Source organism: Microplitis demolitor, chromosome 10, assembly GCF_026212275.2.
Source record: "Microplitis demolitor isolate Queensland-Clemson2020A chromosome 10, iyMicDemo2.1a, whole genome shotgun sequence".
Taxonomy (NCBI): Eukaryota; Metazoa; Arthropoda; class Insecta; order Hymenoptera; family Braconidae; genus Microplitis; species Microplitis demolitor.
This window is the reverse complement of record NC_068554.1, coordinates 3,315,391-3,329,348: the sequence shown is the minus strand read 5'-3', so window position 1 is coordinate 3,329,348 and position 13,958 is coordinate 3,315,391. Positions and strand designations below refer to the sequence as shown.

Below are 13,958 nucleotides of genomic sequence, written 5' to 3'. Positions count from 1 at the left end.
GTATTTAGTTCGCTTTTTTAAAAATTAAAAAAATTGACAATTGTCACCTACTTCACACTAATTGATTTTTTCTACAATCATTATTACTGCGCATGCGCGACAGTGCAAACTCAGTTTTTATAAAAAATCTAATACTTATTCAATTAATATGTAATATAAAATTACAATAATGAATTATGAATAATTTATTACATATAATTATTCTTGAGAGTTTTAATAAATAAATTAAAGTTTTTTTTTGCATGAAAAAAAAAAAAAAAAAAAAAAAAAAACTAAATTGTAAATTGAAGGCAAGTTTAAAATAAAATATATTATTAAAATCTTATAAAGACTGATATATAATTTTTAATAATAAATTCAATTCTAAACGCAGAAATAAAATATTTAACAATAATAAAATGAGCCAGCATTTAAAAATAGTTAAATTAAATTAAACAAAAATTACAGATTCGCATTTACAATATTAATATTAATATAACAATTTTTACAATATATAAATATATCAAAATATCAGAGATTTTATAATTAGACAGCAATGTTATTAATTTTTATTCAAAAATTTTTAAAGAGGTAACGCTGCAGTATTTTTAACTTTTTCATGGCGCCCAATAAACTCTTGAAATGACGACCAACGAAGAGGTCCATCGTATGGTCTCAGAGAAACGACGTCTTTCATAAAGAAGCCAATTAAAAATGAGATCGTTATACACCAGAGTAACGTACGCCAGGTCATTGGTTGATTCGCTGACGTAAATAACATCCGAGATATTCTGTTTAGTTTCATAAAATAATTATTAGTTATTAAATATTAAGATCATTATCAGACAGTGCACCACCCCCACTTTTTAAAAATTTTCAATGTCATACAGTCAAATTCCATTAACTCAGACAGTAATCTACAGAGGAGTGAAAATTTCTTGGAATTTCCGAGTTAACGGATGCCCCTTCTTTTTTAAAAAGTAAATTATGACGCATGCGCTCTACATCTACATGATGATGCATATTAAAATTTACACAGCCATACAAATGTATAGCATCGGGTGGGAGACAGCTTAGCTTTTAATGGGGGTAAAGATTCAGGGGAAGTTCCGAGATAATGGGCTTCAGCAGTAATTAACAAAAAATTAATGTATTAATTGCAAAAAAAGACAACGTGGTTGTAATTTCACTGAGATGTAGATTTAAAAAAAAATTACTAACAGTTGATGTCAATTTAGAGTTCAATTTAGAAAATAAATTTCAGTAAAATCGTGATAGTATAATTAGAATTTTCAAAAATTGATAAAATTTTGATACGCTTATGACAATTGTCATTGAAAATTTTTAAAAAGTGAGAGGGGACTGTCTGATAATGACCTTAATTATTTACAATACAATATATAGATATAGGTCATAAATAATAAAATAAAAAACCTAGAACTTTGAAGAGTTTGTTGGTCGGATGTCACAGCGACAGCCGTTTCTTCTTGACTATTACAGGATTCAGTTTGTGGAAGCGCTAAACTGCCCTCGGAATTATTATTGACTTGAACGGGTGTAATAATTCTGTTTTCTTCCTTTGAGTTTCGACGGGACTCGGCATGTTCAAATATCTCATGAAGCTCCCCCACGGAATTAGAACTTTCCGTACGAATTAACTTCTCAACTTCCCATCGCTGAGACTCCGACAACGAAGGCCGCCTTACTGTCACACGTCCTGTCACTGAATTCCGCTGTTTGATTCCATCTTTCATTACATCTTGACCAATTCCAATAGGTCGGAAGATCGTCGCTATACTCGCTCGTCTCCTAGCGATCTATCGTCAATAAAAATTTATTGTTATTTAAAAATAATTAGACAGTAAATTAACTCGCGTTGAAAATTTAAAAAAATCAGCAAAGGCATCAGTAAAGAGTTAAGTAAAATAAATTAGTAAAACTGTTAGATGGCAGAAGCAATTAGTTAGCTATAAATATGAAGAGAAAATATATTATTGATATTTATTCGCACCATTGTACGATTGGTAGTTGATGGTAATCCACGGTAACGAATTGCAGTCAACTCTTCACCGTTTTCCCCATTGTTTTCATCAATAATAATATTATTGTCTGCTAGGATTCGCCTATAAGAAGAATTGAGTAATAAAAGTTCTTCCGAGTGTAAAAAAAAAAAAAATAATATAGCAGGTGAGGGGAAAAATAAACGGGATAATAAGCAAGAGTTTGTTCAATTACTCAGACTCTCACTTAGATTCTGCTAGATCGCGGTCAAGTTTTTCGCACCGGGTACGCAGCATCCTCAAGTATCTATCGGCGAGATGAATAGCCCGAGAAATTCTGGACTCCTGCTGGATAGCTCCAAGTGTTTCGGCAGCACAGGACACTTTACGTGCACACTGGGCTATTATTTCAATTTGATTCCTCGCACGTTCTATCCTATCAATTGTCTCACTATCAAAGCACAATGGCGCGAGTTCCTGATGAGTTTAATACGTTGTCCATTTTTGTTTGCCTTTTTATATATTATATACAAGTATATCTTTGCAATGTTAAATTATATATTATATATTTTAAATATATATAAATATAGTTATGGTTTATACTTGCCTCAATACTTTGCTGCATCCTTGTCACTTCATTAGCGAGATTACGTTCTGTTTGATCACGTCGCCGTTGGGATAACGTTTTTCTACGTGACAGTGTCAATCTGTCGGTACAGAGCCCGAGAGAAAATGCTACGTATTTTCGCTAGAATATTTATATATATTTATAGTAAATATAAGTATTTATAGTAATTCAAGACTAATAATAAAGAAAAAAAAATTATTACCTCCAATTCACCTTCGACTAAATCTTTTTCTCTAGAAAAATAATTTTGATCGAGTAATTAATTAACATATATGAGGAATAACTACACAGAAAAAATATATATATTGACGCAAGACATATTTTGCATTATGATTTAAAAACAAAAATTCTTTTAGCACTGATTAAAAATTAAAAATTTTTGGCGCCAAATTCTTTTTTTTATGATCCTGGTTAGCAGACAATTAAAAATTTTGGGATTTTTTATTCAAAAGATTTGTTTAGAAAAAAAAAAAAAAAACTAAAAATATGCACATGTAGAAAATTAAAAAAGCTATAGGTGCAATTTTCTGAAATACTTTTTTTTTTTAAATTTATCATTTTTAAAAAACTCCAAAACTTATGAGACATCGGCTAACTCAGTATAATTTTTTTGTTTAGTTATCAGATAAATAAATATGAATTATTTTTACTCAAAGTCATCAGTATCTGATAGATGAGCGATTCCCGATTCTTGTAAACGAAAATCCGTGAGACTCGGAAAAACAGTTAATTTAAATTCCTGATAGTTAAAATTTTTTTTGGGTTTTTCCACATCACAAATATAGAGATTACTTTCGTGACCACATCCAAGGTTTTCACTCTCTGACCTCGATCTTTTCATAATTGGCAGTATCTGAAATCCATAGAAATAAAATATATATATTTAGATAAATGATTATTATTAATATATGTATGTATTTATAAAAGACATTTTTAAAAATTATTTTTAGATTTATAAAAGTCAAGTTGAATTATGCTCGTGACATATGTGATCATGTATTTATCAAAAGACAAATATATATAATTTTAATAAATCGATTTAATTAAAATTTCTATTGCAATCATATTTTAATTAGCGTGCAAAATAAACTCAAATGATTTCAAGTACAAATTAATCAACGTCAGTTAATCGCGTCACTATAATAATGTAGAGTAACAAAGTAATAATAATAATAACAAAAGAAAAAAAAAATAAAAAATATTTACCTCGCGTTTAACTGCAGGTTTGTAAGTAAATGTTTTATCATTAATTTTATTCGCTCCATTTGATGAATTATTTTTCAGTGGACTCGAAAGTACTTGAAGGGATTCGTCTACGTGGGATAATTTATCCGTATTGAATGACTCATGTGTTTGTTTGTGCTGATGATTTACAATAATATTTTTTGAGTTAATATTGTTATCGTTTTCATTGTTTTTATTATCACAAGTAATCGCCGAATCACTGTCTGATGAATCCGAGCTGTCCTCACCACTCGACATTGCGAGTGTGACTGCAGCTGATTCGACAGCGACGTTTTCATTTACTGCATAAATGTCGCATTTATTATTATTGTAATTAAACTGCTGCTGAGCTTCGGAACTAATATCTGATTTAATCGTCCACGTGACATTTTTCAATCCTTTTTCCATTGATGCGCTTCCTGTTCAAATAAATGCCCATTTAAAAAATTTACTTCTTTGGACATATTTGTTTAGTACTTGGAATCAATTAAATTTAATTTCATTACTTGGTAATTAAATTACTTGGGGTCGTTTATAAAACAATTCTATGGATTTAATGACGACAAATTCATTTTTCCATCACTGTTTTTATTTTTAAATTGATATTAAATTATTTTATTGGTCGTGTTCATCTTTAAACCCGATTAATGCAATCAGTAAAAAAAAAATATATGAATTTTTGAACTGGTATTTTGGGAACATACTAAGAAATTAGGAGTGACCGGAGTGATTATGGATTTTATTTCAATCCGACTTAACTATTCGGAGTTTTAATATTAAAATAAACTCCCCTTTGGAATGAATTTTACTCCGAGGAAATTAAATAAAATAAAGTCACCCACTCTGAGTTTACTCGAGATTCAATTCGCGTTCATTCCGCTAATTTTTTAGTGTACTCGTCAAATTATTAAATATTACGATAGTTACAAAATGTAGCTTTATATATTTATTATAAATCTGTTTAAAAAATATACAGATTTTTTTTTCTCTAGCGAATTAAAATTTTATAAAAAATTCACTTTTAAATTTACCGCTCAGAATTTAATTGAATTTTAAATATTAGTAGATGGTGATAAGAAAAATATCTAATTAAATTTATGAAGAGCTACAGAAAATTTAAAATTAAAATTTTCATACATTTGATATCGAGGCACATAAGAAATTACAGGTTTTATAAAATTTATATTTTCTCTGCAGCTTTTTAAAAATTTAATTCCTGTTCCGACACTACTGCCTTAAAAAATACACATGCATTTAATGTTAATTTTTTTTTTTTTTTTTTTTTCACTAATTTTGAAATATAAATTAATTTACCTTTTGCTAAATTATTGGTTTCATCATCAGATATGGGCGTTGAGCTCTCTATATATTTTTTTTCAATACCAAGTGAATTAAACTGAGTGGTATCGCTATCTGTTACCGCCAAGCGATCATTAGACACTGGATGCTCTTCCGTGACTCTCGAAGATGAAAAATTAAATTTAGCCGGGGCAATATTAAAATTCACTTGATTATTTATAACCGAAGAAGTTGATTCACGACAATCATCGGCATTATCTTCCAAAGAAGTTTGTAGCTGAGACTGGGACAAATTACCCGATGAATCGCTGCAGTCTTCAGTCGTCCGATAAGTAGTTGATTCAGGAATAGGATCAGCGACTGGAGTACTGCTGGTAAAATTTTCACCAGACGTTTGCGACTCTAGTATTTTATCCAAATCACTGCTGCGAGCAAATACACCGATTTTTCTTCGCGGCAAACTTTTCTCAGTCATTATCGGCGTGTTACAAATAATTGGACTCCATTCAGTATTTTTTGATAACAAATTTTTTTTTGATATTAAAATATCTGACGGATTATTTACAATACGCGTTTTATTTACAACTAATTTACTTTTTTTTTTAGCCTCATCAAAAGCGACTGCGGGACGTGAAACTATTTTTGATTCAAATGCGCTTGTGAAATGTAACGAAGGCGGATTATCCTTAATGTCTCCACTTGATGAATCCCTAAAAAAAAAAATTATTTAAATTTATAAAATATTTTTTTAAATTAAAATGTAAATTGTCACTTTTAAATATAATAATAATTAACGCGTATGTAAAATCACCTTACTCGCGTTCATCACGAGTAACTCTGATACAAATCTGCTCGACATTAAAATGATAATGACGCGAATAATCGGGGATATAGAAACAGTTGTCTGTTATGTAGAAGGTAATAAAACCATTGATCGAGTTGTAGCTTGTAATGACAAGGAGACCTTGATTTTTAATTGTATAAACAATCAGTGTCGAGGAATGTGAGCTCAATTAGTAACTGGCATTGCAATGTCCAGTTTAGAAGTTAATTATATTTAAACAATTAAAATGTTAAATTTTTAACAATTACCAACGACAATTCACAGTTATGTTATGTTATTTTATCCGTAAAGTAATTTTTAAAAATTACAATACACTTGATAATTTATTCAATTTAAAGAGTTGATAAATCAGGATAGTTTTTTTTTCTTTATTAATATTAATAGTCATTAGATAATTTTTTTTTTAGCCAAAGAAATTATATAGCTGCGAACACTAATTCAGATAAATAACCGAGTAATCACGTCATAAATAAATTATTAGATGAATTAAGTAAAATTATAGTTTTCAGTGCACTCGTAATGACAAGATAAATTTTTTTGTAACTAGTTTTTTTTTTTAAATTTAAATGATATGAAGAAATGAAATATTATAGTACGCAAGGTATGATAACTAACGATCACGGTTTACCGAGAACATTGAACACGGTATGACAATATTTCCTAAAAGAAGAGATCGCCAGAGAAGGAGAGCGATAGAGATGTGTATGATAAAAAGAGGGGATCGAATGCAAACGCATGCGGAGCTAAAGAGTATTTAAGTATTATACTGATGATCATATTTATCAGTTTTAAACCTGTGACTATTCTTGTCGATTAAGATTTAAGTCTAATGTCTATTAACTATAGTTTGTAAATCCATGGAACCTGGAGCTTAAAAACTTTGGTGATCTGGTTTATATTGAACTCGATTAAATCCGATTTGAGGAAGTTGATGTCGGATAGACTAATACGGGGTCACGAGCGAGGATAACCAGTTTAGCTGCTCAAGTCTTGCAGTAAATAATTTTCGATTTAGCGAATGTGAAAGGGAGACAATTGTCGTACTCCAAAATTTAATATAAAAAAATTGATAATAATATTTAATTTTAGTCTAAAGTTTCCAGGGAAAATGCAGTAGCTGGGCAAGTTGTAAGCTGCAACGTGAATTGAATAAACAATTTATGATATTATTGTAGTTGTTGTTTATGCTGATGCATAAGTCCGAGTGGAATTTTTAAAAGTCAGTTTTGATTTTATTTATTTTTTATTTAAGTCCTTTAAATATAGTTTTTAAAGAGGCTGTGGGAGGTCATAGAATGTTAAAATAAAATTTAAAAAAAAAAAGTTGAATATAAAAACTCGTGCAATCAGGTCAACCAACGTAATTCTCAAGTTAACCCGAGATTTCGAAGGCCACCATGGTTATTTTTACGTCGCATAACTTACGTACGTTAGTTTTACAAATGAAAATGATCGGCGCAACCTGCGACGTTTCTATTTTTATGATAATATTCTTTGATCTTTGTTATATCTTCTAATGGAAAATTTTTATTCGAACCAGATATTCATCGTTTTCATTACGAAGTATCAAAGAAGCGCTAATGAGAAGATGATTTCAAAAAATTTTCCATACACTCGGGAAAAAATTATTTTAGAAAATTTTGTATTTTATGAAATCTTTTTTTTTCGCTTACAAAAAAATTTAATCGCTAATAAAAAAAATATCAAACTTAATATGATTAATTTTAATAAACCATACTCACGTATTTAATAAATTTTCAAAAGTTAAAATATGAAATTCTTTAAAATTTTGATGGACCAGTGGATCTGCTGATACTTGACAACTTATTTCACTAGTTAACTCTTTTTGGAATGCATCTATTACCTAAAATCATTAAATTATTTACAATATATTGTGACAGGTCAAAAATATCTCCATAACAAATAATTTATCTCTGACGTTAATCATAATGCCGATAGTTATTTTTTCAAATATTTACTGAAGCAAATGTGTACATGACTTACAGCCTCTGATAACTGTGAAATCTTGTCTAGCAAAATTATAATATATTTTGTTTGCAGACTCGATGCTCTACACAGCTGTCGACTATCGTTGATTGTCATTTTTTTCTCTATTAAATATTTAATTAAGCTTTCGATTTTATCTATTCCGTCCCGAGCTTTCTCATCATGCCAATCTAATTCTTCTTCGAGTTCTCGGATTTTAGAATTTTCATACGAAACATCTGGCAAAAATCCCTGCAAAAATTAATTTAATTAATTAAACTAATTAATTATTAGCCGGTTAATTTTTTGTTAAATAACTTACGGAAGCTTTTAATTCATCGTACAATGAATCTGATGATGGATTATTGAAATTAATATCTGGTGAATGGTCAGAAGAAATATTTAAATTAATTGCCGATGGTATTGAATGCAACTGCAATATTAAAAATTTTTTATCAATTATATTATTTTTAAAAATTAATTAAAATTAATTTACCTCACTAAGTGGTTTGCCGTCACTTGATTTCAATTCTAATTTAAAATTTTTCCTTTTCAAATCTTCATTCTGTTCTTGTAGCTGACTTACAGTTTTTTCATAATAATCTTCAAGATTTGCAAGCTCTTGTTTCACTTGAGTTAATTTATTCTGAATAATATTACACTCGACTTCTTTTTCTTTAAATTTACTGCGGCAAATAGTCAATTGCTTATAAAATTCTTTTTTATCACTAACGGCTTTATCATACTTAATTTTAAAATTTTCAAAATTCTGTTTATCAGTTTCTATTTTTTCAACAAAACTTTTACGCTCTTTTTCCCATTTTCCAAGTGAAATCTGACAATATTCTTGTTCTTTTTTCATACTATCAATTAATTCTTTTTTCTCATCATTTTCACGTTCCAAATGTCTGTACTGCTCATTACGACGGTCGTATTTTTGACGAAACGAATAAAATAATTGCTTGTAACTATTCGCTGAGTCTTCGGATTTTATTAACTCATCGCGTAGCCACGCATTGTCTTTTTCATACTGATAAACACGTTTACGAAGAAGTTCAACTTCTGTTGCATTTTCTATATCAGTTTCACGCGGCAGTTTTGTTGATACACCGACTTTACTACATCTATAAAAATATATATAATTATTGTTAAAAAAAAAAAAACCTAACGACCGCAACCGGAAAGTATTTATTTAAAATATATATTAGGGATGTGCGAATCGTGTTCGAATCGAATTTTTAAATAATTCGATGTAACTTTTCAAATTACTCGATTTGAATCGAGAAATTTCTGATCAATTTTTATTTAATGGAGAACTCAGTTGTTAAAGTAATCGTAATTAATTTTTTCGTAGACTCGTATCTGAGCTCTATTTATCTCTGATTAAAATTTAAATTATTGGAAAAAATATTACATCGTGCAAAAAAAAAACTCTGGGATTATTCGTAAATTTTTGAATAATTTGAAAGTTCAAAGTTTGAATTAAATACTTCAATTCGATTCGATACGAATAATTCGTAAGTTCAAATTATTCGCACACCCCTAAAACATATCTGATAAATTTCATCTTAATTTGGCGTTTTTTGAACCTATTAGAATCAGAAAAATATGATAATTTATTAATAACAGTTATAACTTACTCCTTAGCTATACTACTGGTAATACTATTTATCGGTACGATAGAGCATTCAACAAGTTCAGAAGATTTTCCACTATCATTAAAATCCTTATGGAAGACATCTGGATCGTCACTCGTAATCCCTTCATCTGGACTATCAGCCGTGTCACCACTAGACCATTCAGATATGTAACGATACGTATTCATTTAAAAAACAATAAAAATTTAAATAAGACAATAAAAATAAACTTCTTTACATCACTTAAAACTAAAACATATGTAAAAAAAATAAGTGGAGTGCATTGTGTTAATTGTAACATGCAGTTGGTATGATTGTCAAAGTAGACTATTACTTATACCAGCAAGTTAAATTGATACCAAGAGCTTATCGCACTAGGCACCGTCATGACTATACAAAAATAATGATCGTCAAACGATCACCTTGATGCAAACAATACTACTCATAATAATAATAGTATGTATTATATATTGTATACTACAACAAGTCCATATATAAGTCATTAGTTTTTTAAAATTTTTACCAAACATCAACTTCTTGGCAATGTAACGAATAATCCATAATAACTACGTACTTATTGACATTTTCCTTGTTATGTCCACTTGGACACTTAGACTTTACAGAAGCTATCCATGGGTCTGCTGCTTGACGGAAGTTTCTCCAATTGATTCGTTCATTCGGTGCACATTCTTTCATGAGCTTTATAAATTTATCCAAGACGTCATCATTTCTATTAAATTTAATTATTTTATTTTAAAATACAACATAATTATTGTAAAAGGTGAGACCTAGTACCCGATCAGAAAAGTACTCAATCACTCTATGTATTTGTATATCTATGTTTAGTAAATACATGAGCGATATACTAGTTCCCTGATCCGGTACTGGGTCTTATATTCATATGATGCTGAAAGTAGCAGAAATTTAAAAAATTGACAGGCAACAATTTTAAAAAATACATGTGAAGATTTTAAAAAATTTTTTTTTGTAAAGGTAAGAGACCCAGTACCCGGTCGCACATATATTTACTAAATATAAATATACAAATATATGAAGTAAATGAGTACTAGTTCCCAGATCGGGTACTAGGTCTTTTACCTTATTTTTAAAAATTTTTGAAGACAACTTGGTAATCAAAAAACACTAAAATTGTGAGATGACGGCTACTTTCAGCGTCATATATTTGTGGATATAAATATTTACGGTAAATTTGGTGGCATTTTGAAACGAAGATATGCGATGCACGAGTGAATCGAAACATTAAAAGGTTTGTTTGGTGATACAGAATCAGACGATGCGGTTGATGAGACAGTTGGTGAAGAAGCTATGCTATTCATAACAACTTTACGTATATCTGAAGTAAAAATATAATATATTATAATTTATACGGATTAATTGATAAATTTATTAATTGTTTTATTTATGTAATTTATATTGGGTATGACAGGTCTTGGTATACAGGTGTTTCTTTTTTTGAAGTATCGTAGTTTAAATATAAATTTCATTTATTGACATTTAAAATTAATATTCTTAGATAACAAGCAAGTAAAATAAAATATTTTAATTTTGACACTTACCATCGTCTGTAAATATATTGTCGGTGTTTAGTAATTTATTATTCATGATGACAACAGATATCGAAAAAATGCCGGTTTCACTTATCGGAGTCAAGAGGTCATTAAATTTTAAATTTTATTTTATTATTTTAAATTATTTATATTATTATTAAACTAGAATAATAAATTTGTTTAATTTAATTTTAAAAAAAACTTTAATTGTAATTACACATGTTGTAAAGTATAGATTTTTTTATAAGTACACAATAAATTGAATAAATAAAGCTTGTTTACATCTCTTCAAGGATAAAACGTCTTTAGCTGGCCCGCGTAAATGTGCGATTATGATTGTAGGTTTTATATCGAACTTCGATATATCGATTGTTCAAAATCGATTCTCGACAACTTTATATTCATAATAACCCGGGAAAAAACAACTTGACATATAATTTATAAAATCTTTTTATTTTAAGCGGAATTTAAAATTTTAAATATTTCCCGCGAATTTTTAATTTTAAAAATAAATTATAGTGATTAGAAGTTATAAATATTTTACTTTAGGTTAAAAGTTATCTGTTAGTGTATTTTGTTATATATAAAAGTTATCTTAAATATATATAACTTAAAACTAATATATGAGTTTTCATTAGGATCTTTAAAATTCTATGATAAATAAATAGATGTTTGTAATTAGAGATAAACAATAAATGTTTAGAAAAAAAAATCTCGTGTTATTGAAGAAAAAATTTTTTATTCATTCCAATTTACTTGAACAATATTTTTGTTTTTATGGTTAGTTATTTATTTATTAATATTTATATTTAAAAAAGTATTAAATTTAATGAGTTAATTATTTTTTTATAGTAAGTAGTAAAAATAAATAAAATTTTTACATTATTGGCCTTAATATATCGATAATAACGTCCATTGATTGGTCATCGATGAGGACTATGTCAAAAGTATCAAGATATGACGGAAGCGCAGATTCGGCCTGAAAAAATTTATTAATATTATTTTTTTTTTTTCAAATCAAATAAATTTGTAAAATTAACTGCCTTACATTTTCATAGAGAAAGCCGATTTTCAAAACTGTGTCGATACCATCGGCTCCATCGGCCATGGTGGCATCGCCTGTCATGTCGCCCATCAGAATGCAATTACTTCGAGATTTCAGTGTATTATAATAATCTTTATCGATCACTTCTTCATTTTTATTGAATACGTGAATCAGTTTATCATTTTTGAACCCATTTAATTTACCGTCTTTATAGCTCAGGAAATTAGATATGACTTTAACGTTACTCAAAAGAACATCATGGAATTTTAAAATAGCTTCCACGACATCACCCAGACCCGCACTGAAAACCAGAACGGGTACTGCGGCTTTATTCAATCTGTCAATCAACTCTTTAGTTCGATCTCTTACATCAGTACCGTGGACCTGTACCACTTGATCAATTTCGTAGGAGTCAAAATCGATTCCTTTAAGAATATCTTCGGTTTCCCTCATCCAGGATTCCATCGCAGTGATTTTTTTATCGAGGTCCAAGTCGTGGTCCAGTTCGATTGGTCGATATTTTTTAAATAATCTTTGTTCCTCTTTTTTTAATTCACTAGATATTTGAGTACTTCTGAAAAATATCCCTGAAAAAATATTTGCAGATTTAAATATATTATTTCTTCAGTGCTTTCGTTATTAAAATTCTTAAAACTTGTGACATTATCAAGTATCATTCCAAGAATATTCTGCTAAATTTTCATAGAAAAGTATTTAAAAATAAGGCAGTGGTAATGGGGAGAGACGAGTCACAAAAGTCTCTATGCCGTAGGCAGGATAACTCATGACTGGCCCTTAATATTAGTTTATAAATCAACTTACCGAAACTACTGAGAACTTCTTTACCATTGACATGTTGTTTGGTAATAGTTCTGTCGAAATCGGTGACAATCTAAAATAAACGTCACCATAATTATTATGTTTATTAATGTAATTTATTTATGTTAAAAATAATTAATTTATTAATTTAAAAAAAATATATAGAGGATTACGAACTTACTTGAAGTTTATTTGGCCCATCGTTACGTATTTTTTTAATTTTATTTATGACATTGTCAATGTCACGGATTTTAACATTGTCTCCACTTAAAATGGAGAACTAAAAAAAAAAAATGAATAAATGAGAAAAATTTTATGTTAATAAAATAAAAAAAATTTTGAGAGTAACGTTTTATACTTACGTCTTCAAATGTATTGTCTGATGGCATAATTTATAAAATTTATTATATTTATGAGTATTATTAATCTTTAAAGTATCCTGTAAGTTAAATATTATTTTTTCATAATATGTCAGTCTTGTTGATAAAAAATATATAAGATTATAATTTATTTTAAGCGTTTAACTTTTGTCTCGAATTTCATTTGGTCATTTTTTTGTATACATATATATCGTGTGAAGATTTTTTTATTTAACAAGAAAACATATGATGATAAATTTATTTTAATGAGTAAAAAGTAAAGGCGCCTTTTCATGCTGACGTTAGCTGGTTTTTTAAATGATTAATTTTTTCGGCTGACAAATTTTTAAATTTCGCGCCCTGTCAATTTTTTTGAAGTATAATTATATACTTCTTTTAATTAACATCGATTACTTAATATTAAAAAATTAATAATTATTATCATAATGATTTTTTAAAAATTTGGATGGCGCGAAATTTAAAAATCTGTCAAATAACCAAATACGGCGCGCGCAATAATCGTAAAGTCAGTTTGAAAGTTTAGTTTTCATTTTTAAAAAATAATTAAAT

The 13,958-nt window shown here is 28.4% G+C and overlaps 2 protein-coding genes across 4 annotated transcripts; both read right to left on the bottom strand.

The window, feature by feature from the left end:
* Positions 1–374: 374 nt before the first annotated feature.
* Positions 375–11,624, bottom strand: LOC103569954 (uncharacterized). 3 transcript variants are annotated; one of them, XM_008547519.2, is made up of 17 exons: positions 11,175–11,621; positions 10,801–10,951; positions 10,172–10,327; positions 9,601–9,750; positions 8,457–9,084; positions 8,283–8,393; positions 7,979–8,212; positions 7,717–7,838; positions 5,146–5,840; positions 3,814–4,250; positions 3,258–3,460; positions 2,810–2,840; positions 2,587–2,727; positions 2,227–2,456; positions 1,991–2,102; positions 1,414–1,796; positions 375–770 (listed from the first exon to the last, which is right to left on the bottom strand). In XM_008547519.2, the coding sequence occupies exons 1-17, from the start codon at positions 11,218–11,220 to the stop codon at positions 563–565; spliced, it is 4,038 nt and encodes a 1,345-aa protein (XP_008545741.1). In that variant the 5' UTR covers positions 11,221–11,621; the 3' UTR covers positions 375–562. The 3 variants fall into 3 exon arrangements, with proteins under 3 accessions (XP_008545741.1, XP_008545742.1, XP_053598349.1); XM_008547520.2 differs by lacking the exons at positions 1,991–2,102; positions 2,227–2,456 and having other exon boundaries at positions 11,175–11,622; XM_053742374.1 differs by lacking the exons at positions 375–770; positions 1,414–1,796; positions 1,991–2,102 and having other exon boundaries at positions 2,328–2,491; positions 11,175–11,624.
* Positions 11,625–11,926: 302 nt separating this feature from the next.
* LOC103569955 (7-methylguanosine phosphate-specific 5'-nucleotidase) lies at positions 11,927–13,641 on the bottom strand. Its single transcript, XM_014441963.2, has 5 exons — positions 13,392–13,641; positions 13,211–13,309; positions 13,033–13,102; positions 12,214–12,797; positions 11,927–12,144 (listed from the first exon to the last, which is right to left on the bottom strand). The coding sequence occupies exons 1-5, from the start codon at positions 13,416–13,418 to the stop codon at positions 12,043–12,045; spliced, it is 882 nt and encodes a 293-aa protein (XP_014297449.1). The 5' UTR covers positions 13,419–13,641; the 3' UTR covers positions 11,927–12,042.
* Between the last annotated feature and the right edge of the window lie 317 nt (positions 13,642–13,958).